The sequence below is a fragment of the Tamandua tetradactyla genome, chromosome 12 (genome assembly GCF_023851605.1).
Source record: "Tamandua tetradactyla isolate mTamTet1 chromosome 12, mTamTet1.pri, whole genome shotgun sequence".
In the NCBI taxonomy this organism is placed as follows: domain Eukaryota; kingdom Metazoa; phylum Chordata; class Mammalia; order Pilosa; family Myrmecophagidae; genus Tamandua; species Tamandua tetradactyla.
The window spans coordinates 85,846,340-85,872,319 of record NC_135338.1 but is presented as its reverse complement, the minus strand read 5'-3'; the positions used below and the strand labels follow the sequence as shown (position 1 = coordinate 85,872,319).

The 25,980-nt window shown below is 43.5% G+C and overlaps 1 protein-coding gene across 1 annotated transcript in view; it reads right to left on the bottom strand.

Moving 5' to 3' along the window:
- IGF1R (insulin like growth factor 1 receptor) overlaps positions 1 to 25,980 on the bottom strand; it is a 300,530-nt gene that overhangs the window by 8,793 nt on the left and 265,757 nt on the right. The window contains exons 11-19 of the mRNA XM_077124072.1: positions 22,595 to 22,878; positions 21,181 to 21,317; positions 20,434 to 20,593; positions 16,711 to 16,816; positions 16,068 to 16,138; positions 11,916 to 12,145; positions 11,469 to 11,579; positions 8,029 to 8,188; positions 5,374 to 5,503 (exon numbers count right to left, since the gene is read on the bottom strand). Coding sequence (XP_076980187.1) covers positions 5,374 to 5,503; positions 8,029 to 8,188; positions 11,469 to 11,579; positions 11,916 to 12,145; positions 16,068 to 16,138; positions 16,711 to 16,816; positions 20,434 to 20,593; positions 21,181 to 21,317; positions 22,595 to 22,878 — 1,389 coding nt within the window. The remainder of the gene's footprint in view (positions 1 to 5,373; positions 5,504 to 8,028; positions 8,189 to 11,468; positions 11,580 to 11,915; positions 12,146 to 16,067; positions 16,139 to 16,710; positions 16,817 to 20,433; positions 20,594 to 21,180; positions 21,318 to 22,594; positions 22,879 to 25,980) is intronic.

Sequence of the window (25,980 nt, the reverse complement as noted above, 5' to 3'; positions counted from 1 at the left end):
CTGTCATTGGCTGTTACTACGAGGTTTTCCTGTAAAGTAAATACAGCCCCTGTGGCACAGTTCAGGGGCTTTTCCCGTCCCTTACACAGTTTGGAAGCATCTCATCTTTGATTTGACTCCAGGGCATACTGAGTTGAGGGCCTAGCCCCAGTCACTAAACCACCAGGGCAGAGCTTCACAAACTCACTTTAGCCCAAGAACAATAAAATGCAGATACATCCACCCTGCTTGTTCAATGATTTAGTAGTCTCAAACAAGGCCTAGGGTCATCTAGCTGTGCTCCCCCAGATCATTCTTAGGATCTTTCTAGAAGCCTTTACACAGTGGATCTCAATGCTGACCGTATATGAAAATCCCCTGGGGCACTTTGGAAACCTATGGCAGTCTAGACCCCCAGCAAAAGTTGTGATTTATCTGGTCTGAGGTGGGGGCCTGGGCATAAGAATATTGCAAAGCTCTCTAGGGATCTCAAGGTCTGGAGGAGCTGAGGGAGAAAAAGATGGCACTGAGTTCTAGGAGCTGCTGCCTGTGAGTGGTTCTGTCCCCACATGAGGGAATTGATGTTGGCTGCACTGGCTGGTGTGGGTCATCATGGACAACAAAGAATTCTGAAGCCCAGAGAATGGCCTACAGGGGAAGAAGGGGGCAGCTAGGGAATAAAATATCCAGACAGAGCAGTGAGCAGTTCTGCTGTGTGTGTGCAGTTTTTTGTCTATCGGTTTTGAAGCTCAAACTACGAGAAAACAAATTAAAATAAATGCACATACTCAGATATTTCAGACAGATCATGGTAAGGAAAGCAATGCTGCGACCTGGAAAATAAACTTGCCTTCCCAGAGCAGATCTCCATCATTCATCAATTCCCCTGGTCTATTAGCCTTCACATTCAGTTCATTTCACCATGCTAAAGCAGGTCCCTCATTAGCAAGCAGCAGCAAAGCTTCCTACCAGGAACTTCCTTCCGGACCCACTGCAGGCAAAGGGTGCACAAAGCCCCACCAAAAAGATACAGGGCAGGTTACATCCTACCAGGAGTGCTTGGGATCTTGGCCCTGAGCCCATACATAGAGGGTCTCTGACTCTGTATCAGACCGGTTCATTAGCTGCTTCAGCTACTTTCCAGGAACAAAAGGTTTTTGTAAAGATTGATACTAACAGTAGGCATCAAGACATAAATAGAATCCTAACAAATCAAAGAGGACTGACACACCCAAAGTCCTTTTGAACTTCTAGTGACCAAGAAATGTCTTCACATGGCATGAGAGATATAGAATAGCTGAAGCCTGGGCAAAGGGAAGCATAGTTCTACATCAATTTAAATGGTAGAATCTCTGCATTCCAAAATCTGCCCATTCACATAAGCAGCTTTCAATTCTCAGGGTCTAAAATGTGGGGCAGTACATGAAATGACATGTTTTCTATTGGTACTGACTTTAGGCTTCGTTCTCAGAAACGGGCCCTTTCCCCGGCTGTGTCCCTTCTTGCAAGCATCAGATTCAAATGTTTCCCATGCTGTCCCTTTCAGCTTTGACTGCTATAATTCAAGCTCCAGGTTACTTGGTTATACACCAACTCAGTGTGTCTCAAATTGTACTCAATCTCATTAAACCTGTGTTTCTTTCTTATATCCTGTACTCTCAATGCCCCCATTCCACCTGAATAGCTAACCTGGGGGCATCCTTATTTCCTCCCTTCTCTTGGTCTCCTCAGAGTTCCACAAGACTTGCCTAATTCAGGCTCAGATTGGTGCAAAGGTCTGTTCCCTCCTTGCCACTGCCCTAGTGATTGCTTAATTCAGATGGTCTTGCTCTCCTAGCCTACAGCAGTTCTTTTTTTTTTTTTTTTGGCTCCAACTGCTTACTCAATGCATCCTTACACTGTAGCAGAAGTAAACTTCTTAAAACATACCTCTTGTCTTGCTCATAAACTTTAAAAGTCTTTACAGAGTCTGCAGAATTAATCCAAAATTACTAACACAATATCTAAGGCCTTACTTGATCTCTCTTCAGCCTAACTGTCTTGAGGAGGTCTCATCCTCCTCCCCAAGCTGCAAGTGCTTTCCACCACCAAAACCCCCACCCTGGGGAGCCCATTTTACAATTCAGCTCAAACACAAGGAAGCCTTCACTGCATCTCCTTTGTGAAGACTTTTGTAATTTTAACCCATCAGCTCCACCTCTTCTTCCCCACAAAATGCTTTATCCTTACTTGCAAGCTCCTTGAGGACAAGGATTAAGTGCCGCATTATCTCTGCATCTTCAACACATGAGCCCTCTGCCTGGCCCATCCTCGGGCCTCATGATTATAGGCATTAAATCACATGCAAGGTAATGGAATGGTTGGGCTTTCTACAAATGGTGCAGAATTAAACTGGAAAGGCTTTCCCTGAGTGACTCACGTCTGATATCAGTATCACCTGTCAATCACATCTCCTTGATGCTGGAGTCTCTGGACATCCCTAAGAGATCAACATGACCAGTTGAATACAACATTGTTCTGCATCAAGGAATGGAGACCAGACCATAATTGTCTAAAACCATGGTGTCTTCCTGGCATCACCAAGTGTCATAAGGAACCATCTAAACATCTACCAAGGTACTGCAGAGCTAGAAGGAAAGGCAGACATCCCTAAACAGACTTCACTTTCCAGATGGAGCAACCAAAAGCCAGGCAATTTGACTAAGGCCATAAAGCCAGGCAGAGGCACTGAAAAATATACAACAGCCTACCATTTTTCAAAGCAGATATTTCACTGTGTGGCACTGACTATTAATGGTTTCATATAAAATTCATTCTTATAATTTGCTGACAGATTTCATCTTTAAACATTAGATAAGTGTCTCTGTGTGAAGTCTTTTCTAATTATGAGCACAAGTTATGGACAACTTTGGTTGAGTCTTCCCTAAATGCCAGTGCTGCCTGGTGTCAGTATTTAGTAACTACACTTCTCCACACCAGGAGGGGGTATGTTAAGGTCCGACCCACCAGCAAAATGGAAACCTGTAAAGCAATACATATTCCCCATTGATACTAACCAGTCAGTAAAGAAGCAAGTGACTCTAAGAGGGTGCATTTAGCCCTGGATATATGCAACAGTGTGGAAGGCTTCTTAGTAAGTCAAACAATGAAAACATGTCCATAGGGTGATTCAGATGCTCAGGAAGGGGAAATGACTTTAGGCTGGGGGTTAAGGTTCCCCAGTCCTTGGCCTGGTCCCTTCCATTCTAGAGGGCATATCTGTATCTTCTAACCCACATTGTTTGAGAGGGACACAGTGCTATAAAGGAGAAGCAGTAGGAGCAACCACAGGGCCCCGGGGCCCAGGAATAAAGTCTCCAGCCACAGTAGGCAAATCTGGAGATGTTCATCCTAGAGGAAAGTGCTCACTTCCTTAGATGACTTGAAGGCCGGTCTTATCAAAAAAACAGCAGGATATGCAATTCTGCTATTGAGAAAAGGGCCAGTAGGGTGTCACAGATAAGCAGGCTTAACCATAACATGAGAAAGACTTGCTAAGAACAAGGATGTCTTAATTAGGATGATCTGTCTTTGTGAGGGAGTGAACATGAGTTGCTGGAAGTATCCAAGCAGAAGTTCAACAATCTGCTATTAAAGATGTTGTGGATGGGATTTTGGGATTGGATCTGAGATACAATCAGAGATACCTTCCAATCCCAAGATTCTGTGGTCTCTTCTATAAAGTCAAATAAAATTCTTGGTATTTTTTTGTTAATTTTAACTATTTAGGAATGATTGTTTTTATGCTGTTTAAGACAATCAATGATTTTCATTCCTTCAAGACAGACAGCTTTGTTTTAGAGCTAAGGTGGCTAAGAAACCTTCCATATACCCCAATGTCCCAGCCTCCCCAACATGTGTTATCCTCAAAGGCTAGGTTTAAAAAACAAAAACCAAAAACTTAAAGACAAATAACAATTAAAAAAAAAAAACTTTCAGCACTGTCAATGCTTGAACATTTAATGAAACACATTTTAAATGTCTATGCTCATTCGTATATATTTTTTCTTATGGGTTCATTATGGCTGTGTAGTCAAGTGGGAGGAAACTGGCATTGAATACCCGATGTGCCTCTTTGTTGCTGTTTGGAGTTATAGTTGCTAACTAGAATCAGGGTAAAATTAGCCTGTGGGATATTAACAACTCGAGCTTTATCTTCCTATCCTATCTCTGTTTTTCCCTGGTGCTCATAGTTTTCTATTTTATTGTACTGTAAGTTGACCTCAAAACATTTGGAGGAATGAAGCCTAGAATAAATTGATACATGCATAGACCCAAACTTGTTCTTTCCCTTGTCATCTCTATCACCAAAAATGGTGTAGAGCACTTTTGACAGTGAAAAGATAACCATCTTGGACAGGCTGATTGCAAAACAGATCTCATACTTGAGCTCAAGAAGCTATCATGCTTTGCTGGGTCAAATTCAAATGCTATTTCCAATTTGCACCTGTCTTCAAAATAAGATCCAAGGCCCTTGAACTATGAAAGGTTCATGAGGTTAAAAAAATGATGTCGGTCACTATTTAAATAGTTCCTCTATGTGGTCATCCAGCCAGTTGGAGTAAACAACTACCTTTTCTGGAACACAACAGCAATGGGATCTCTTGAGAGGAAAGCCAAGAAACCAGTTGATATTCTAGAAGGTAAATGTGCCAGGGCCTTATGCTGCCAAGAACCTTAGTTCTATATCAGAACCTGACCGTCTCTCCATAAAATTGCTTAAGAATGGCAATACACAATACTACTGACAGTCTTCCACAAATCCTCAGCTGATGGACTTCCACTTCAAGGCATTTTTATTATGAAAATTTTGCTTCCCACACAATCCCTCGGTCAGTATCAATTGATGCCTACCGAACAAGGACAAACAATAGATGGGGCCAACAGGAAAACAATGAAGGCTCAGAGGCTTTGGGTCTAAATAAAAGGCTATCTGTGATCTGAAGGTTAAATTACAGGAGACAGCACTGCCCACCTAATGTCTACTAAGAAAGAGGGAAAGAGAGAGAGGGCAGGCAGGGTGGAGAATCTGAGCAAAGAGAAAGGTTCTGGGACATCTTGACTCCTGGGAGCATGATCTGGTGTTTCAATGGCTCTCAACCCCTTAGTGAGCAGAAAATATATCTGCTATGTACCGAAAGAAATGTCGGGCCCTCCAATTCTTTAGAGTTCCAGAAATGTCCTTCTGTCCTTAGCATTCCCATGTCAAAGAGGAAAGAGTGGAGCCAACATAACACTTAGCTGGAAATGGGGTGACCATGACCAGACATTAGGAGAAAAGTAAAGCCCTTGCAACTGGGCCAGTGGGATCTGTGGAGGCTACAGGGCAGCATTACACTAAAAATCTCTCATTACCAGACGTCAGAATGAGTGGTGAAGACTCCATCCTTGAGGGACTCTGGAGACATCCAACGCACAGGCAGCAAGCCCTTCCCTCCCTTCCGGTAATAGTCAGTCTCGTAGATATCTCTGGTCATACCAAAATCTGTAGGGTGGAGAGAAGGCACGAGAGTTATGCTATTTGAGTAGCTCTCAGGGGAAAGCAGAAATGCACCCTCACTGCCACAGAGGAAGGCCTATATACCTGTGCACACAGGCAAAACAGAGGCGTTCCACTTTAAGGAGGCCACATGTACACATTTGCAATTTCATAAGGCAGAAACAGTAAGGGATAAGTCACATGTCACACACACACACAACAAGAAGTCTTTTGGCTTTTAAATACATTTATAATTTGATTCCTTTAAAAAGTCAATTCCATTAGGGCATTCAAATTAAGATACAGTTTACAAACAGGGATTCCCACAATTGATTAAGGAAACATGTACTGTGTAGACCAAGGGTCTTTTTACCTGGCTTTAAATAGAGAGTATAGTCTCTTATTCCTCTGGTAGCACAGCCCCGCTTCCAGAGGAGGGAAAGTAGTTTCACGGTTTAATATGGGGGAAAATGCTGAGAGTGATGGTTCACGATGAAAAAGTTACAGAGTACAATGCCTAACGGATGCCATTTATTGGCCCCTGCACCTATTTTCTCAATAATGTTTTCAACATAATACTCCCACGCTTTTTTGAAAATCCTTCCATTTTCCAGGTCTTGAAAAGATGTCATATAATTATGTTTGATGGCACGCCTGCTTTATAATCCTAAATTATTGCTGCTTTGCCAAATTTTGATTTTCCACTCAATCACACAAGCTTTTCTTACATGGACTCTCCTGTTTTCTTTGCCAGGAGAAAGGGCTGCTATACTTTTTAAAATGTTTGTTTACGTCTCTTAACTATGTCACAAAGAGGTAAAGGCTACAAAGAAAACACAGAGAACAGAGACCCTTGAGTGTTAACCAATATAATTTACTTGTATTATGCTGAGGACCATCACATTGCTTCCAATAAAATTACTCATCTTATTTGTAATCCATGAAACACTGAACATCAGAAAAACATCTTTGAACCCTAGTGAAGAATAAAAATGAACTGCTAAAGTCTTACCTCTGAATTAATTCAGTGGCACGCAGATTAGACGATTTTACTTTACTTGTACACACATACACAAAATCCCAGAAAAAGAAGTTTCTTCCAAAACTCAAAGATTATTTTAAAGTTCTAAGAAAAACCCCCACATATTTAATAAAGAAAATGTCACTATAAATACACCATGTGGTGAAATAGTAAATAATAATTCTTGCTGACTTGGACTTAAAATGGCAGGCAACACAAAAATGTCTGTGCCCTGGGCCAGCTTCTGCCACCACCTCCCACTTCCCTGGAGGCTCTTCCCTCTGCCTCTCAGGGGCTGCTCAGCCAAGGTGGGCTTCCAAGGGCCTCAAGCATGCATGCCTAGAAGAGCCAGAACCAGGGACACATGCTGGTGTACCCTGACGAGTGATTGCTGATGGTGAGGAGTGTTTGCTAGATGGTATGACTCCCCTTCAACACTTCCAGCTCCTACAAATGAAAAATAGAGACATTCCCTCCTACTTTGGAAGCCATTCTTGAGGGGATATTGATTGTTCACTAAAGGTCCAAAACATTTCATTCAAAAGTTATTGCTAAAGGAAAGTGAACACTTCCAGAACCAATAGCTCAAGAGCCAGACAAAGAGGTCAATTTTAAAGAATTTTTTAGGATGTACAGTTCTCCCTACAGCTTCTCAGAATAAATACTTGGTATGTTTCGGAAGCAAATAATACCAGCGTAGGGAAAGGAGAACCCTGGTAAAAGCAGGTAGTTTCCTGAGCAGCCCTAATGTTGGTCTCTGGTTTGATTAGGCAAATTAAAAGAACAAAACAATAACACACACCCAAATGCTGAAATTCGTTTCTAACCAATCATGTGAAATGCAATCCAAGTCCCTTTTTTCAGGGTGTAGGTGGGAGGCAGGAATCAGATGTCTAACCAGTAGGCTGATCAGCAGAGATAGGAAAAGTAAGTGTTAGAGCATTTTGAGATGGACCACCCCAGGCATGATACCCTTTCAGCAACCAGCTTCCCTCTCCTGAGGGGCCACCATACCTCTTCTAATTACCCATGCAGGAGCTCTATCCCAGGGCACCTCACCTTTTAGAAAACTCAGGTGACTCCTGGCTGGGGACAATGCACCTCATAGGCTGGGAAATTTGAAGGCAAGAGCAGCAGTTTGGATGATGTCTTTTCTTCCCCAGCCAAAACCTCTTGAGGACAATGCCTCTATTATTTCATCACCAATGTCGAGAATTTTTCTCTCAAGAAATGCCCGGGAAGCCAGAAGAAGAGCCCCTAGGGTCCGTAGCTAGGGCTCATCCTCAAGCCCACCAGGACCACTGTGCAATGCATGCTCAGAGTCTGGGAGCCAGTCTGGCCAATTTGTGACCAACCATTGGCCAGAGATGGACCCATTATTTCCAAGATTCAGGCCTCTGCACTCTAGGAAAGCCTGGACCCACATCTCTGGGGCAGGTTAATGCCAGCATGCTCCTGAACACACGTGTGTGTCTAGCTCTTGCTCAGACCTGGAAAGCTAAGGACACACCTCCAATTTTGACTGTGAAATCTTCAGCCACCATGCAGTTCCGGGCAGCCAGGTCTCTGTGGACAAACTTGTTGGCGTTGAGGTATGCCATGCCATCTGCAATCTCTCCGGCCATCTGGATCATCTTGCTGAGGCTGGGAGGTGCTAGGACTGGGTTATTCTGTTGGAGATTAAAAATATTTATATACACACAAGAGAATTTAAGAACATTTTTCCCCACCCTAAGTTCTTTCAGGGTCTGGAAACTCATCTTTGTTCAAACTCAACATCATGAGTCATTCTGCTAAGAAATCAGGGCTTGCTCAAAAGAATGCATTACTTGGAGGGTCACGGTGGTAAGAACATGCACCTGCTCCTGGGCCAAGCTGCACAGAGCTGCAGAGAGAATCACCAACCAGCACTCCTGGGGACCAGTGTTTTCTACTTTGGGGAAGACAGAAGTTATTAAAAGGCAAACAAATAGTTTTTGAAATTAAGAATACTTGGTTACCCCAATTCCTATTAGCTTATATGTTCCTTTTCTTTCCATAACCATGACAAACAGTTTTCAATTTGTGCTGTTTGGAAATAAGCAAATGTACTTATTTGCTTATGTTTTATTTCCCATGTAAACATTGTTAGAAATGATTTAATCTTGTTCTTTCCCTTCAACTTTCTTTAAAGTATAAAAATACAAACATTAATTTCTTTTATGTCATAGTGTGGCCTTTGTTTGATGATTATTTCCTGTGAGCACTGGGAAAGCAAGCACTTGAAAGTTAATTTTAGTCCAGCTTCAGTTTGTCTTGGAGGGACCAGGGTAAAACAGTGAAGGGCAACAGGGATAAGCATTGCCTCTTGGCCGAGAAGGGCAACATGCTTGTCTTGGAACTGAAAACAATTACCCCAAATAATAAAATAAATCCATCCAGAGAAAAGTTTTACGTAAAAAATCTGCCCAAGTCTTTCCATCCTTCAAAAACTGTGCAAAAACCAATCACCACTCCATAGTTTAGACACCAAACTATGTCTGGTTTGTATTTCTGCAATAGATTTTCCCTTGGTTTCCCTGACTCAAAGCACCTCATACAATGCTGGCAGAGCCATCGAGGACCCATCCAACCCCGTGGGACATGGAAAGAGCAGGCCTGGGCTCTGGATAACTCCCCATGGGGATCAGATGGTGCTACTGGGAGGGAATGGCCTGGGACCATGTTGGAAAGTGCCCCCTAATACCTGGCCTGGAGTCAGTGCTCAGTAGGTCTTGGCTCTTGCCTGGCTAGTTGCTAGTTTCTGCTGAAAGCTGGTTTCCAGGGGCAGCATAATAACTCTTTAGCTACTTCCAGGTCAATTCCCTGCACTCCTCACACACATTCAAATTCAGAAGAGACCATGAAGACGGTCTCTGGTAATTTAAAATACTTATTACCGAGTTATCTGGGAAGCTACGTGTTGCTGAGAGTAAGCATGACCACTTTCTTTTACATAGACATGCTTCTTTTCCATAGGACCCTTGAAACTTTTCAGGGCTTTAAATATGCACATTGCATCAGAAGATTTGCAGGTAAAATATTAAGTTTATGCTCATAATACTAAAGTATTTTAGAGGGCAGAAATATTTTTGATTACAGTAGTTAAGACATGCACACACCTAATGAGGTCAATAAGCAAATATTAACAAAGGGTGGGCCAAGTAGAATACAATGAAGCTACTGGACAAGCATCAGCATTTTTATATGTGGCAGGAGACAGAAAGGAAAAATTTGAATCTGACAAATCTAAAAGTGACTTTTAAGATCTGGAAAGGTCTTTGGCAATCCCCGTCTAATCCTCGTTTTATAAAGCGTGAGGAAACTGAGACCAGAAACCTGAAGTGGCTGCCCAGGGAGTAGAGGTAGCTCATGGCAGAGCCAGGACTCAGACAGCATGTTTCAGATTTTTGTTCTGTGCCTGAAATTAGGGCAGAAAGGAGTGCATGGTTCATATTTTCCAGCAGTGCCTTGAATGATGCTGATAAGCAACATCCCGGCCCATGTCCAGCGACCTATCTGATCAGGCTTCTTTACTTCATGCTGCTTTTTGTATTAGCAAAATGGGCCAGGGAAAGGTACTGCTATCTGGGGAGCTGGGGGCCAGCGCCAGGCCAGAGACAGTGGGTGGGCTACAGACTGCCCTGCTCAGAGCCCCAGTCCACACCCACCAACACCATCTGCTGTAAATAAACAAAGCCACATGTGAACAGGCACTCAGAACTGCTACTTGAGAGATTCTTAAGCTGCAGATCGAATGAAGAAAGTAAAACAAATTGAATCTCAAACAGAGAACAACTACAGAAATTTGAAAGGGGTGGAGAAAAGGGAAGTTACTGCTTCTAGGGAATACAGACATATGCATGGCTTACCCAACAAGCAGCAAAGTCAGGGTCAGAGTGAGGACTTTCTATGCACTGAGGCAGCCAAATAAAAAGGCAGTTGCTGCTGGTATTACTTCTAGGCATTTATCTACCAGTTTATCCTGAAATTAATAACTTATAAGTCATGCCTCTGCCTCCCACATGTTAAAGATCTGGCTTGTAGGTTAATGCTACAGAAGCAGAAACATCACAGTGACTAATGAGCAATTGCAACAGGTCTAGATTTTGAATTGATAAGCCCAATTGATATTTTTATAGACGAGGCAGAGATTCTGCAGCCGAGGTGATTATCATGGAAAAGCACAAGCAAGACACTGTCTCGGAAACAAGTCTGAAATGTGGAGGCAGAGTCTGAGCAGCTTAGTTTCCTTGTTTCAAAGGCACCAACTGCTGACAGGGCCAGGGAAAGGATGAGGGCTGTAAGTAAGTGCATCTCTCGTGCACGGAGCCAGGAGGGAAGTCACCCTAGCTACTTTCCAGAGGCAAGGTTGAGAATCAACCAACCTAACATTTAACTTCAATGAGCATTTATTGAAGGAATGCCTGCCATAAACATGGCCCCAAAGTGGGCCTGGGATGAAAAGCTGGACAGAATGGGGTAAGCTAGGGAATATACAGAGAGAGCCGCAAGAAGAGAAAATTCATTCTAGGAGATGAGGAAAGTGCATTGAAAAATTAGTGGAGGAGATGGTGACTGCTGGGCTGGGGGATCAGCAAAGGTTTCGTGGGGAAATGGTTCTACCAGGGGCCTTGTAGGCAGAAAGTAGGGAAAGATGGGGGTGGAGGCTAGTAAGTGGAGGTGGAGGAAATGCCACACAAAAGCACAGAGGCATTGAAGTAAAAGGGGATCTGAAGAACGGCAAGCACCTCTCACAAAGGATCAAGGACTATCCTTTATATTAAGTAGCTATCACCAAGCATGCAGCAAGAAACATTCAACACTAAAGAGTAAACTGACTTAAGGACACAATTACTTTCCTGGAGGAGGATTCTGAAGGAAAGAGAACAGGCAAGAGAACATGTGAAGTCGGTTGGATCCAAAACTGACCTCCATCTCCGGCCTCAGAGACCTGAGGTAACTTTTGAGATCGCCCCGTGTCATCAGTTCCATGATAACCAGTGTTGGCTGGCCCTGGCTCACCACGCCCAGCAAGCGCACCTGGGAGGGACGGGAGAGAGAAGGGCTCAGGGGCCAAGGTATACCACATTGCAAGCCTACCCTCAAACCCATCCCGGGACCCTCTGTGCGGGGCAGGACCTGGAGGCCTGGCACAGAGCCCTGAAGGAGAAGGCCCCAGGGACTCTACTGGCCAAGGGCCGCCTGACGTGGGGAACTCCCTGATGTGGAGACCCACCATCAGCGCTGGGGAGGCAATGGGGAGACTAGATGTAAGACAGAGGCCAGGCACCAAAGCTGCAAGGATGGCCACTGACATGCCACACCAGGTGAAGCTCCTCCCCATGTGGGGGTCTTGCTTTTCAGGAACTCTCTTACCACATGGTGACAATTGAACTCCTTCATCACTGAAGCCTCGTTGAGAAATTCAATCCTCTCACGCATGCTCGCCGCCTCGTTGACGGTTTTAATGGCCACCCTCGTTTCAGGTTCATCCTTAACCACTCCCTTGGCAACTCCTTCATACACCATCCCAAACGACCCCTGCCCGAGCTCTCGACTCATGGCGATCTTCTCGCGAGCCACCTCCCACTCATCAGGAACGTACACTAGGGAAGAAGGAACTGGAGTGAGAAACAGGCATGGAAATGAGCCCATAGGCAGAATGTGCTTTGGGAGGAAACTCTGGGCCTAAGGCTAGAAGACGCCACTTCCTAAAGCCCACAGAGGAAAACACAAGGAGATGATGACATGGCTTGCTCCAAAATTGCCTTGCATGCTAAGGATCTTTGAGAATTCCTCGATCATGCGAGAATGCCAACAGTATACAAGAACCAGAAAGAAGCAAAGAAGCCTAGGATAGGATAGAAAGCGGTGGTGCCTTTTCATCACTGAACATAAACAAACCATCACTTCAAAAATGCAAATTAACCATAAGAGAAAGAGAAAAGAAACTGAATGAAGTGGTTGAGGAGGATTCTGGAAGGTTTGGAGTTTGCACATCTTCATCAGTGAACTAAAATCGAAATCAGAAAAACAGACGAAGGAAGAGAGAAGTTTTTATTCTGGACCAAGGAAAAAGCCAGAGGCCCACATGAGAAGTGGTAATGGGGCATGTGGGGTCCAAGAAACCACACACTGCGCATGGCTACAGATCACTGAAATGTGGCTGATCTGACGTGTGATGTGTTAAAACTATAAATACAAAGGAATTTCAAAGACTTAGCCAAAAAAAAAAAAAGAATGTAAAATAGTTCAGTAATTTTATACTGATTACATGCTGACATAATATTTTTGATACATTGGATTTTTTATTATTACAATTCATTCTACCTGTTTCTTTTTACTTTTCATAATGTAGCTATGAGAAAAATTAAAATTACCCAAGTGACTCACATTATATTTCTCTTGGTCTAACACTGCTCTAGTCTAGAAAGAGTATCCTCCCCACCTTGCCAAAGACCCCTGGGCCTCTACTGAGGGGTGAGAGCAACTGGACCCTGGCACAGAAGGGGGTCCTAAGGGTGACCAGCGTGGGGTATGGCTGCTGAGCAATCAGTCTCCAAGGGCTTTGGCCTGGGTTCCAGGGAATTTAGAGCTCGTGTTGCTGGGGTGAGGGACGAAGGGCATAACAACTGAGCCTGAATGGGACTGCCCCTCCAGCCCAGGCCTTGTGAATAGATTCGATCTGGCTTGAGAAAATAAATACATGAATAATTCTAGCCAGGTAAGAAGGCAGAAGAAAGAGAGAAGGAAAGAAAAAAGGACAGAAGAAAAGAAAATAGAGGATCCATTCCACAACTTCAATAAATAGGGTAAAATTTCAAATAAAATCAACCTATTCAATAACATCAAGATGTGGAAAATTTTGACACACCTAAATTCGTCTAAGACTGTGTGCTATAACATCCTTGCCTGAAAGGGAAACCCCCAGGCTCTTCCACTGGTAGGAAGGAGGGTGATTTGGTTGAGAAGCACTTAGGACCAGAAACCTAGGCTTGCACCTGTGTTTATATTTATGCTTGTGGACATTAACCTTGGGATAGTAGCCTGATGTGAGAGAAGCAGTGGGCTGACCACTGTATTCTCAACATCCTCAAGATCCAAGTATTTACATTAAAATAATGCAAATTCTAATGTAATGGAAAGATGTTTATAAATTAGACCCAGGAGACACCACCCATCCACACTTCTGAGGGGTATCTGATAGGGACTACATTAATCTCAAATTTTCTTTCATGTACATCTTTGTATTTCTTAGTATAGATGCATTTAGATTTCACAAATAGAACTCTGCCATCCCTATGGCTTAGAAGGTTTGCACCACTGAAAAAGAGGCTGATGCTTGCTCACAAGAGTTAAGTATGCAAGACAAACCATAGATAAAACTGTTTACAATACCTTTCAAACAGTATTAAAAGACCCTTGTCCTTATCCATGTATCTCTGAAAATTCAGGCTTCTTTTAAATCACCAACTCTGTAGCATGCCATAAAACATGGAGTTAAATACCAATCAAATCAATTCCTTGGATGGCCTCTGAAGTTAATAATCCCCATCCTTTTCTCTAAATTCAACCTAACAGCTACAGCTTTAACCAGAGTCCTAAGCTCCACCAACCAATAGTGGGTTTATGTCCACAATGTTATCAGCACTCTCCTGGAAGGGATTTTCAATGTACTCTGGAGAATGGTGACATGCAGATTAGCTTTTGGAGAAAGAAATTTTTTAAGCACTTTTGAACTGCACTGTCATTTGTTGCCCCTTGAGAAAACTGGCTAAATGGTGCTTGTCAAAAGGCCAAATAAATTAAGTTCAAATGAAGTAATAGTGTCCCCACCTGTTGGCCTGGGTAACCGTAAGTTTGTTTGTTTTTAAGAAGGATCAAAGTGTATTGTGAAATTATTTCTGGAAAGACACAAAATCTGAATGTTAATCAACATTTGAGAATCTGATTTTATTGTAGCAATGAATTCCCTAAACTTCCTGGACACTTTATAGTCAAAGCTACAAATGGCAACCTTCTGTGATTTATTTCAAATCAGAACAGATTCTCTGGAATAGTCTTAACAGGATCCTACTCTCACACAGAGAAGAAGTGAAATGGAGAAGGACTGGTATGGCATTTTCCCTATAAATTCCTAGTAAGCATGTGATGACTCCTTACCTCACTTGATTTCTTTTTTTTTTTTTAAGCTATTATTCATACCAATAACATACATATCTTCTTGCTGTTTGGAAAAAAAAAAGGAAAAATGCTTTCCACAATAAACTACTCATAAGTTTGATGTATATCATTCCAGAATATTCTCTATGCCTTATACACATGGGTATATATATTTTTGTCTTCTTAAAAATACAACTTCTGTGAGACCTTTAGGTAAATATGAATATTGTTCTTCTTATCCTACACCAACCCCCACTCAGAGGCTGCTTCTGGTTAGCTTTGTTATAAACATGATTGAATTAGAAATGATTGAAGAGCCCATAGGACAACCTTACATGTTTACGTAGTGCTTTTACATCGTCAAAGTATTTTCTTGTTTTCTCACTGGCTCCAGATAATCAGTAAGAATAATCACCAATATTACCTAGTTTCACAACCCCTGGGAATCTACTGAAGGAAGCAAACACTTTATCTAAACACATACAACCGATTTCGAGCACTTATTTATTCATTTGACAAACCCACTTGGGCTCCTCTTGTGAGCCCCGAGCTGCTCTGAGTGGCTCCACCCTTTCCTCAGTGAGGTGTAGCAGGCAGGGACAGGCGCTGTATGACAGCTACGTGACCTTGAGCAAGTGTCTCCTCTGAGCCTCATCTCTCACCTAAGGAAGGGCAGAAGAAAACTTCTCCAAGGGTGTAAGAACTGAATGGGATGATGTTTGTAAAAGCCTTTAGTAAAGTGCCAGCTGATGGAAGCTAACATTGCACCATTTTCATTGAGTAAGACCAAACTTCCAAGTCAGATCTTCTCAGCCCTTTAACTAAATGACCCTTAGTTATTACTGAAGGGAGTGTCAAAGGGCTGGGAGGGTATAAATGATATGATCCCAGTGGAATACAATCACAGAAAAATTCCACAATGGAAAAATAAAGGAAAGAAGCCTCTTAAGTGGGCAAAGATAATTATAACAATATAAAACTTAGGCTGAAATTATTTTCAAAAGGACTGCATTGTGAGCTGCAGCATGTCTATTGACTAGATGTTAATAGTTAAACAGCTTTTTTTCATTCTACTATACGATCTCAAGCAATTAAATAAATTGATTACTGTACAGGTCACATTTCTCTCTGAAGCCTGTTTTTCCTTGGAGCTTCCCATACAGTCTCCAGATTTTCATATCCAGAATTTGCATATTCAGTCAACTTCTAAAAAACTCTGATTAAAAAAAAAAAGGGTTAAACAAGAAGGATCTGAGGCCTAGGTACCTCAGAACAGTGCAAACCACTTCCCCTGAGTTAGCAACTCTCCTGAAAGCCAAGCCCAGTGCAGCCCACCAGGCAGGCACCAGCAGCCCAGCCCCTTACCGTCAGCCGCGCTGAAGTACTCGGGGTTCACAGAGGCATACAGCACCCCATTCCCCAGCCTGCTGTTATTCCTGTCAAAAAGGATAAAATTCACATTAAAGAAAAATTCCCTACATATTTCTGCATATACTTTCATCTTTGCTGTATTGGTTTTACTTGCGTATTTCATTCACGTATTGGGAGGGGGGAATGTCGGCAAGCTTTTAGCTCGTCTCAACTCTCAGGGGCACCCAGGTTTCAGGATGAGTGGACAGGCAGACATTTTAACACACCTGTTGCATCTTCAGTAGCCTCAGATTAGGGTTTTCTAGGAAACATTTCTTTCTTACTTCACTGGAAACCAAGGGGCTTACTGGTGGGAGGGCTAAAGCGTTATGTTGGGAAAAGTTTTGCACGAGCAGCAGTGTCTGTGTGATGAGAGTAACCAGTGAGTGGAGGGTCCATTCTAACAACAACAAGAACTTTTTGCTAGTTAAGACAGAAAATGTTCTCTTTTGCCACCAAGTATGTTTGATGGGAAAATCAGGGTTTCCCACGCAGGAAATAATTCCTTAAAATCCCCCAAATATGACCTTAACTCACGTTCAGATCATCAGACCACTTAGCCACAAAAAGTGCCGTAGGCCTTCAGTGGAGAGCTCACCTCTTTCTATGGAAGACGTACAACATCATGAGCAGCCCGCCCACGACCAGCAACACGGCCACGGGCAGAGCAATGATCAGGTGGATGAAATTTTCATATGTCGTGGCTGTGGAAATGAGGGGGAATGAGAAAGCATTACCTGGTGAACATATCTGCTCATGTCACTTTTTTATATTCAGTTGGAGGTATGAAAAAATATCCCTGGAAATCCAGTGATTGTACTACCATGGACCAGGAAATCTTGCAGGGAAATGCTATCAGAGTAACACAGCAAAACATTGGAGTTATTTGAACAAATTAAGCTAAGTACAGACTGAGGAATATACTCATTTCCTGGACTCTGGTAATAGTTCAAATAAGTTCAAATAAGGAAGAGAAGTAAAATAATCTTTGTATGTAGGTTAATGACTGGTGAATGGAAGCCCATACATTTCTTAAAATAAAACAACTAGAGATTATTACATATATAGTCCTCAAGCCATACTGACCTTTATCTGTCAACATAGTTCTAAAGTCAGTAAGAAAGAAAAATTAAACCTGGATGGCACTACTGAACAAAGATGACCTGAAGTCTCCACACACATTCCTGTTTGATTCTAAGTCTGAGACCCTAAAAACTCTTCACTGTTACTGACCATTGATATGACAGATGCCAGGCTGGGCACTGGCCATACCAATCTACACCCCTGAAAGGTTCTGCTGCATACAGGAAATGAGCTGTAGATACATTTACAACTAGAAAAGTGGGGAGCATAGATGGCATGGGTGCAGGGAGAGATGGATAGAGCAAAAGGGGGACGCGGGAAGCTTCCCAAGGAAAAGTTCAGTTAGTTTGAGTCTTGCAGGAGAAAGATGGGCTTTCCATTGGGGGAAAATCAGCCTTCTAAGCAGAGGGATGGTTTGGAAATGATACTGGAACCAGGTGAGGGCTGGCCCACAACGGGCCTTGTACATGCTAAGAAGTTTGAACTTCATTTTGCAGATTAAAAAGAGTGAGGGGGAGCCTTCGAAGCTAGAAATGAGCTGATCAGATTCTTATACTACAGAGACCTCCATAGCCCAGTGGACAGCCTGCAGAGGCCTGGCCACAGTGAAGGCTGCCTGCTGCATCCTGGTGGGTTGGGGGGAGCTGGGCGTGTTCTATGTTACCCAGTTCAGACCTCACGAAGAAACAGCTGCTCCCTTTCTATAAATAAGAGAGACCCACAGAGATGACCTGTCTTTCCCAAGGCCACACAGGAAGCTAGTAATGCATGGCCCTGGGATCAGAACCCAGGCTTCCTGTGCCCAAAGCTCAGACTTCTCCCATATAGTAGGAGGCTCTCAGATAAGGCAGAGGTGGTGACAGTGGAGAGGCTGAATTCAAGACAGATTAAAGAGGCAGAATCAATAAGACTCGGGGTTGAATGAGAAATAGGTGTTTGGAAAGAAAGGAGAGTTGGGGACTCCTATGAGGTTCCCGAATTGGGTATGGACTGAACTAAGGGACAAAGGACAGAGGGATGCTTTGAGGGTAACAACTATGATTTTGGTTTTATACATGAGGAGTCTAAGGTGTCCATGGGACATCCAAGAAGATACGCCTATGTGGAAATGGGCCTGGAACACACTGGGCACTAAGTTACATCTGCCCTTAAGTCACCTGTCAATGACTAATTTTGCTACTAACATTACTATTGCTTCTTAAAGACCACTAAAGCTATTTTTATATTTTAATAAAAGATATTTTAAAGTAAATATCTCTCAGAATGGATGTCGTCTCCTATTTTTCTAATTCCTGGCAATATACACAAGTTACCATTGCTACTGGGAAGCCAACAGATTCTTCTCTGATTTCCCCTGAGGACTATTTCTTATATTTGTACCAATTACACTACTGGTCAGGTTGTACTGTGTTCTTTTTGAGTTTCACATTTCAACAGGGACATGGAGAAACTGGAACACACCCAGAGAAGAAGAACAAAATGATTAAATGGCTAGAAAATTGGTCTATGATATTCAGCTATAAGAAAAGACCAAAAGACCTGAGATTATTTAGTCTGGAGAAGAGAAGTCTGAAAGGTAATTTAATAGTATTCAAGCAGACACAGGGTTTCTAAAAGGAGAGCTATTGCCAAAAAGCTTCCAGAGCTTCCATCTCCTTTGAGGATTAAACAAGAGGAAATGAGACTAAACTGTAACAGGAGACAGTCTTGTTTGACATAAGGAAAAACTTCCCCACAGTAAAGCAGATTTACAGATTTAATTTCCCTGTGGTATGTATATACAAACTTCTGCTGGAAAAATTCCATAATGGGGATTTCCCACTGGCCTCCTAGCACTTACAGGGTTAAAAACAGAGATACTATGGCAGTGATGAATGTGTGATCTCAGAGATAAAACCCAGAAACCCAGTCTCCTGATTCAAAGAAGGCAGGGAAAGACCCCCAACCTGGGCTTCTACTTGTAGGGGATGGCAGGGGTAGGGGAGAGAGAGGGAGAAACAGAGAGAGAGAAACTTGGCAATGTAAATAGGGTTACATGGATATCGTGAAGGTTCCAGGTACTAAACTAGGTGATGACACAGGGTAACTAGTAAGACAAAGTTAAGCAGGCTAAGTGGTAGAATTCAGATGATTTTAATTGATGGAATTAACTGCCTAAGCATACACTCACCACTAAAACCTAAACCTGGGCATACAAAATATAGTTTCTAGGTTTGCTATTCTACATACCCTGCCATCCTTTTATCTGTCACTGTTAGGATTTTTGAATGTCATGCAACACTTGAGCTATTAGGTGCTAACCAGGCGGACTACCGAATCTGTTGGAATCCCTCTTTTAATTCAGATTCCAGATCAGACCAAAAAAATACCACCACGAAGTAAGGTTGGGCTGTGATTTTTTGGGGGGATGGAGCTGTAAGTAACAACGTTATGCTGAATCTCATTCCATTATCTGAACAAGAAATTATTTTTTAAAATTTCTAAGAAGAAATAATGAGAACTCAATATAGAAATAATAAGGAATATGTATGTCACCAAATAAAAGACTCACTTTTTTTTGATCAAGCAAGTAGTTGACCATTGTCGTGCTCAAACATTTTACAAATTCAGTTTGAAAATCAAATCATCCCATAGAACAGCCCTTGAAAAAGTCTGTCCTATCAAAGGTTTGCACGTAACCTCATTAACACTTCCTTCCTCTGTACCAAATTTTGAACATTGCATACCCACAACCCAGATCAGAGCTTTTAATCTGCATTTGCATTTTACCAGCTGACAGTTGCCAAAAGAAGAGTGCCTCGGCCTGAGGTGTTCTCATGGGTGGGGATTCCTGCGTGGGCACACACTGGGCTAGAGAGGCCCAAGGTTTCCAAGTCCTGACACCTCCACCCAGGCATTGCCGATGAGGCAGAGGAGATGGTACACCAATTTAACACTCTGTAAAGCAGCTTTGAACATTAAAGCAAAGGTCTTGTGCTGAATCTCTAGTGGCTGCACCATCTCAATGGAGGGGCCCAGACCCTTTCCCTGCCTGTAAGGTGAGGCAGGTCCTCAAAGAGCAGCATTTCCCCACTCCAGTACCCTAAACAAGGCAAGGGCATGTTAGTCTGACCCTCTTGGAAGAGAGGTAACTACAGCCTAAAAGAAAATCAGGAAGCAAGAGAACCATAAACCAGGCCCCCAAATCCCAGTCAAGCCTACTTCCATCATGACCACGCTGCTCCCTCACAAGCCTTACTTTTGGCTGGGACATAGAAGAACACGGGATCTGTCCAGGATCCATTCCCAGAAAGTGAAGTAGCCTGAATTCGGGCCGTGTAGTTCCCTGGGTTTAGCCGGTTAAGTTTGGTGCCTCCATACTTCCTGTACTCCTGCCTGGAAACACATTCCCTCTGATCCTGGGAGAAGAAACAAGTAAGTTTCCTAAAAACCCAAGAGAAATCTGTGATCCGCCATCTAAGCTCACTGCACTGGTGGGTGCACCCCCACCCCTAGCTCACAATGAACCTCCTTCTCTATAAAAGGGAAGAAACCAAGTCTTCAAAAGTAGCTAGCTAATCAATGACCTTAAGCACACCCAAGTTTTAATCAAAATTTTTTGTAACCAAACAGAAGTTATTGAAGGTGAGCAATGGTGGCTCAGTGGTAGAGTTCTCACCTGCCATGCCAGAGACCCGGGTTCGATTCCCGGTGCCTGTCCATGTCAAAAAAAAAAAAAAAAAGTTTTTGAGATAGATAGCCTATATCCTAGATCATTTTTTCTGGAATGAAATAGTCAGCTCCTCTGAGGCATGAACAAGGCCATTTCCTTGCAAACTCCCACTCCACTCCACAGAGAGTACTGAACTGGTGAAGACTGGGCTTGTCAACTTCCTTACCACCAGATTTTATTTAATTCTGATGCTAAGCAGGATGTAAACTGCATTGTAATATAACATGTGCTATATGCTATATGGGAATTCATGGGCTCCTGCCCCATTCTTACCTCGATCTGTGATCCATATTTTATCTCATACATTAGTATCAATCCATTGGGATTCTCAGGTTCGGGCCACTTTAAAAAGATAGAGTTTTCAGGCCTGGACTCCCAGGTCACTGGCCCAGGAATGTCATCTGCTCCTTCTGTAAAACAATTTTAACAAGCAATAAAGCTGGATTCAGATCCTCCAAGGATGGAGACAAGCACAGGGTAAGCTAAGAATAACTACCCCCAGTCTATGGATACAAGACTGTGGGCAATGACTATGTGCACTCCTAACACCTTGGCTGAGGTCTCAGGATCCAACTGACCTGATGACCTGAATCTCTCAAGATGCCACAACCCCAACCCACCAATAGAGATGACACCAGGTACTGTCAGGAAATCTCAGCATCTTAAGTAACTTTCTACTTCTATTCTGATTCCATCATCATTGCACAAAGAAACTCCATGAAACCATCAAACACAAGCAGTCATAAAGGGGTGTTCAATGAGCAGCAGCATCAGCAGCATCACGTGATTCCAGGCTGTGACATGGATTCAGCTGCAGGCTCCTTCTGCCACAGCTGTCACAATTTTTATGATAACTGTGGACAAGCCTGGCCTGTGTGGAAGCTGCCAAGAAGCTGGGACTGAATGAGAGGGTCCTCCCTGTCACCATCAGTTACTCTTGTAGCTGCTACCTGAGACTGGGGTTGTCATTCCCTTGCTTTTGCTTTTTAAAGCAGTAAATGACGTGGTAAGCAAATGGCACTGAAAGTTATAGCTGGGAAAGGCTCTCAGAGGCCAACTGGTCTACTGCCCTCCTAGGAGGACTAAGGAAACTGAGGCCCAGAAGGCTGACACCTAACAGAGACAAGCTGTCTGTTAGTGCCTCCCAGCCAACCCTTGGCTCTTTCTACCACCAGTGGCCAGGATATAAGCTGTGTAGTTCTCAAGTTTGAGGATGTGGTTCATGCTCAAGATGGATGAAGGGCCTTCTGCACGACAGAGACAGCTCCAAGTCTACAAGAGAGAGCTAATAACCCAATTAGCAGAACCAAAGGCTACCCCAGAGTTGACCTTGAAGCAGAATTGACTCTGAATGGAGTCAGCTTAATTGGGGATTTCAATGAATCTCTAAGAACTCAATGGCTTAACCTGTGCACAAAAAGGTAAAATGGCCAGGTAAGTGTGAACCAAACAGAGTGAGGAAAGGGACCCTTTGAGGCAAGCTCGGTACTCTCAAGTACTTTCTATAGAGAATGGAATGTGAGCAGTCATCACAAGAGCTCAGGCTACAGGCCCTGGGCTGCTGGTTTAACACGCTGCCTAGCAATGACCTCCAGTCTTCAGTAAGCAGGAGCAAAACCACATGTCCCTGCCCACACCACTGGGGTGCGAGCACATCAGGAGTGGGGCTAGCTGGATCACACCATACCTGCTGGCATGGTTCTTGCGAAGACAAAGTTGGAGGCACTGCAGCCCAACTTCTCAGCCTCATGATTACAGCTGTGAATATCAATGCGATACAAAGTAAAAGGCCTGAGATTGGAAATCACGGTCCTCTCCTTGTTGTCCACTCTACTCTCAAAGAAAGGGTATTCTGTCTCGAGCTCCTCTGGGTCTGTGATGTTGTAGGTGTCTGCTAACGTGGTGTTCCTGTTCCGGCTGGACATGGTGGTGTTGGCAACTTGCATGACATCCCTCCGCTTTCTTTCAGGTCTGCAAGGGAAAGAGAAACATGGGTTTCCAGGACCTCTGTTTCTTGCTTGCTCTGTAACTTGGGTAAGAGCAATAGAAAGAAAAGAAAGTCTCAGTCTCAGGATGAGAGGAGCCCCATAGGATGAAAACCAACAAATGACATGGGGATTTCCTTCTTCAAGGATTTTTTTGCTTTCTCTGCTCTGGAAATTTCAGAATCAGCCCACAAACTGCCCCTGGCCCCCAGCTCCCAGGGTGGTTACTCACTTATACCAAGAGACAAATAAATGGCTCAGCCACCTCTGGACTGGCAGCAAACCAGCTGTGTCACTGAAATGGCAGTGCCAGCTGGGTCACAGCCCTCTGGTTAAGCATTAAAGGTGGTAAACCTGCTAAGCACATTTGTAGCAATTAGAAGCCCAGGTATGAGGTGAGTTGTGTGTTTCAGGCACCAGGGAGATGTGGCCAAGGGGAATGGAAGTCCCATGGCTGTGGCTGCCTTCAGACCCTCTGGCTATGGAAATAAAAGTACAGTGGCCATGGCCGGGCAGTGTACACTTGCCTGGACCCTACAGGTCTTTCCCTTGGTGCCCACAGATGATCACCTTCCATGGAAAAGCCCTAGTATCTGTGTTTTCCTCATTCCTGGCAGTACATATGAGCCTGGCTTTGCCTACTATTCGATAAGCACCTGTGGTCACCTGCCCATAGCAGGGGTGCAGTCATCAGCACGGGCTCAAGTCAGACTTGAGACAACAGCTACAAGCACAGCAACACCAGAACAGCAAAAGGGAAGGCATGAAAATCACCACAGGAAAAATGTTCCAGACCCTAAATGGCATAGCAGGCAGTTCAAGACTTAATTGCCACTTAAAATGCACCCCACTCTTATCCTCCCCCCCCTCCCCGAAAACTTTAAAACAGGCTTATAAGAGTCACAGGAACAAATAAAACCAGAATGCGAGAGTAAGCACCCAGATGGAGAAATGGCAGCCCTCCAGTTCACCACAAGGTACCCTGGACTCATTTTGAGACTATCTGCTGGCATCAAGCATCTTCTGAACCGGCAGAGGATGAGGAGCAAATGGAACACATCTCACCTGGAAAAGAAAACTGGGAGTTCAAGGAAATGAGGAAGCCCAGAAAATGGGGAAGCTCATCAACTCCTGTGGTAGAGTGGAAAGAATGGAGGAGAAGGAGAAGCAAAAGAGAGGACAGAAGTTCACACAGGGAAGCAGTATCCCAGGACACCATTCATGGGTTCAACGGACATCCAGCAGGCTACCTGCTGATCTTTATCTGCCCAGAAGGGAAAAATTCCAGAGAGGGAAAGAAGGGTGTTTGGGGAAGTGCTTCAGGCTCCCAGTCTCTGCAAAACACCATCACCACCTTTGGGCAGTGACATAGTGGGTCCTCACCAGAACCATAAGCTGGCCAGGACAGGGTGATGGCCCAACAAGGATGTGCTCATTCCAACAGGTAGAAAGCAAGCCAGGAGACCAGGGTTGTGCGCTAATGGACCGACTGCATTCACCGTCATAAAATGGGGGAGGCAAGGAGGAAGGGAGGCTGATACGTCACCTATCCTCACACCCAACAAACCAACCAACCAACCTTCCTGGGAGAGAAGAACCCAAGAAATCACATGCATTGCTAGGGAAACCTTTTTCGACACATACCATACTAATTTCCTTCCTTCCCTTCAAAACCAGCACAACACACATACCTGCTTGCATTTGTAGTTAAGAAGTTGCTTAGATTTAATCCACTGGAAAATAAAGTGGTTTCAATCCCGCCCCCACCTTACCCCATTTAACTGGGATTACATCATTAAGTTCTCTCAATCATTAACTTATTTATAAACACCACACTTGGTGTTACTGTTGACACCAAGTCTAGGATTGGGGGAGGGAGGCAAGACAGAACATTTATCAAGAAGTCAAGGTCTGGGATAAACAGAACAACCCTTAAATAACTCTTGGTAAATAACTCCCTTTCCAAATGGTGTGACCAATAGCAAAGAGTACTGCTAACTTCCCCCACTCCCACACTGTGATATATAACCTACTCCTACTAGAGAACCTTTGACTTTTCAACATTGGTCAACACTTCAGTTAGTTAAGCCAAACTACGTGATTTTAAAAGGCAGCAGGAAATAAAAGGCATTCACCACCAAAAACTGACTTCAGAAAGCAACTTTAAAACTCTAGCTTCCATTATATTTCAAAATATATTGGACAATATATAATACACTAAAATCTACCTTAACTGGTTTTGGTTCCCAAATAAATTTTTCTTAAAATGAACTGAAACAAATAAATTGAATTTTGGGCAATTCAGTTGTAAATCAGAAAGCTTTCCTTTGTGACTATGGACTTTTTGACATCTGGACACTCCTGTCAACTTGCAGAGATATCAGACGTAAGGGAGAAACTAGCAGTCAGGTTTCATTCTCCCTATCTCCCCTCTCTCATTTTTGCCTTTATCGTTTCTATCAGTCAGTACTACCTAACTTACAAGTTCCTCTCAGGAGAATGCATAAAAGCAAGTGCACATTAAGTTCCTATAAAATTGTGGCCTCTCATCATGGGGCAAAATATGGTATTTATATATGTCATATGAAAAGAGATAATAACAAGTTGGTCTTGTCTTAGGAAAGAGAAAACTGGGACTGCAGGGCTGGATGAAAGCATTCACCAAGGGGCCGATGGTATAAAGGAAACTTGTTTTGGAGCCGACAATAACGCAGGGCATTATAATATCTGTGTCACCCACGGCCTTGCCTTCCCAGCGCTTGATCCTGTGTTCCATAGCCGTTGAGAAAAAAATGGTACTATCTTGTAACTATGAACTGAAAGCAAACGGCGTTTTAGCCAAACCTATCCAACACCTCTGATCCTGAGGACTCATAACCCTGAAGCTCTGGCAAGCTAGTGGCACAAGACAACAATGGAACCAAATAGCCTTGGGTGGAGAATGAACAGACAACCTCCTGTCCAGCCTGTGTGGGAAACTCTAAACTCATCCTTTCCTGTGTCAACAGGAATGGCTACCAGCTGAGGCCTCTGCTGGCATGGATGGATGGGCTAAACTGAGAAGCAACATATTTAGGGCCAAGTCCCA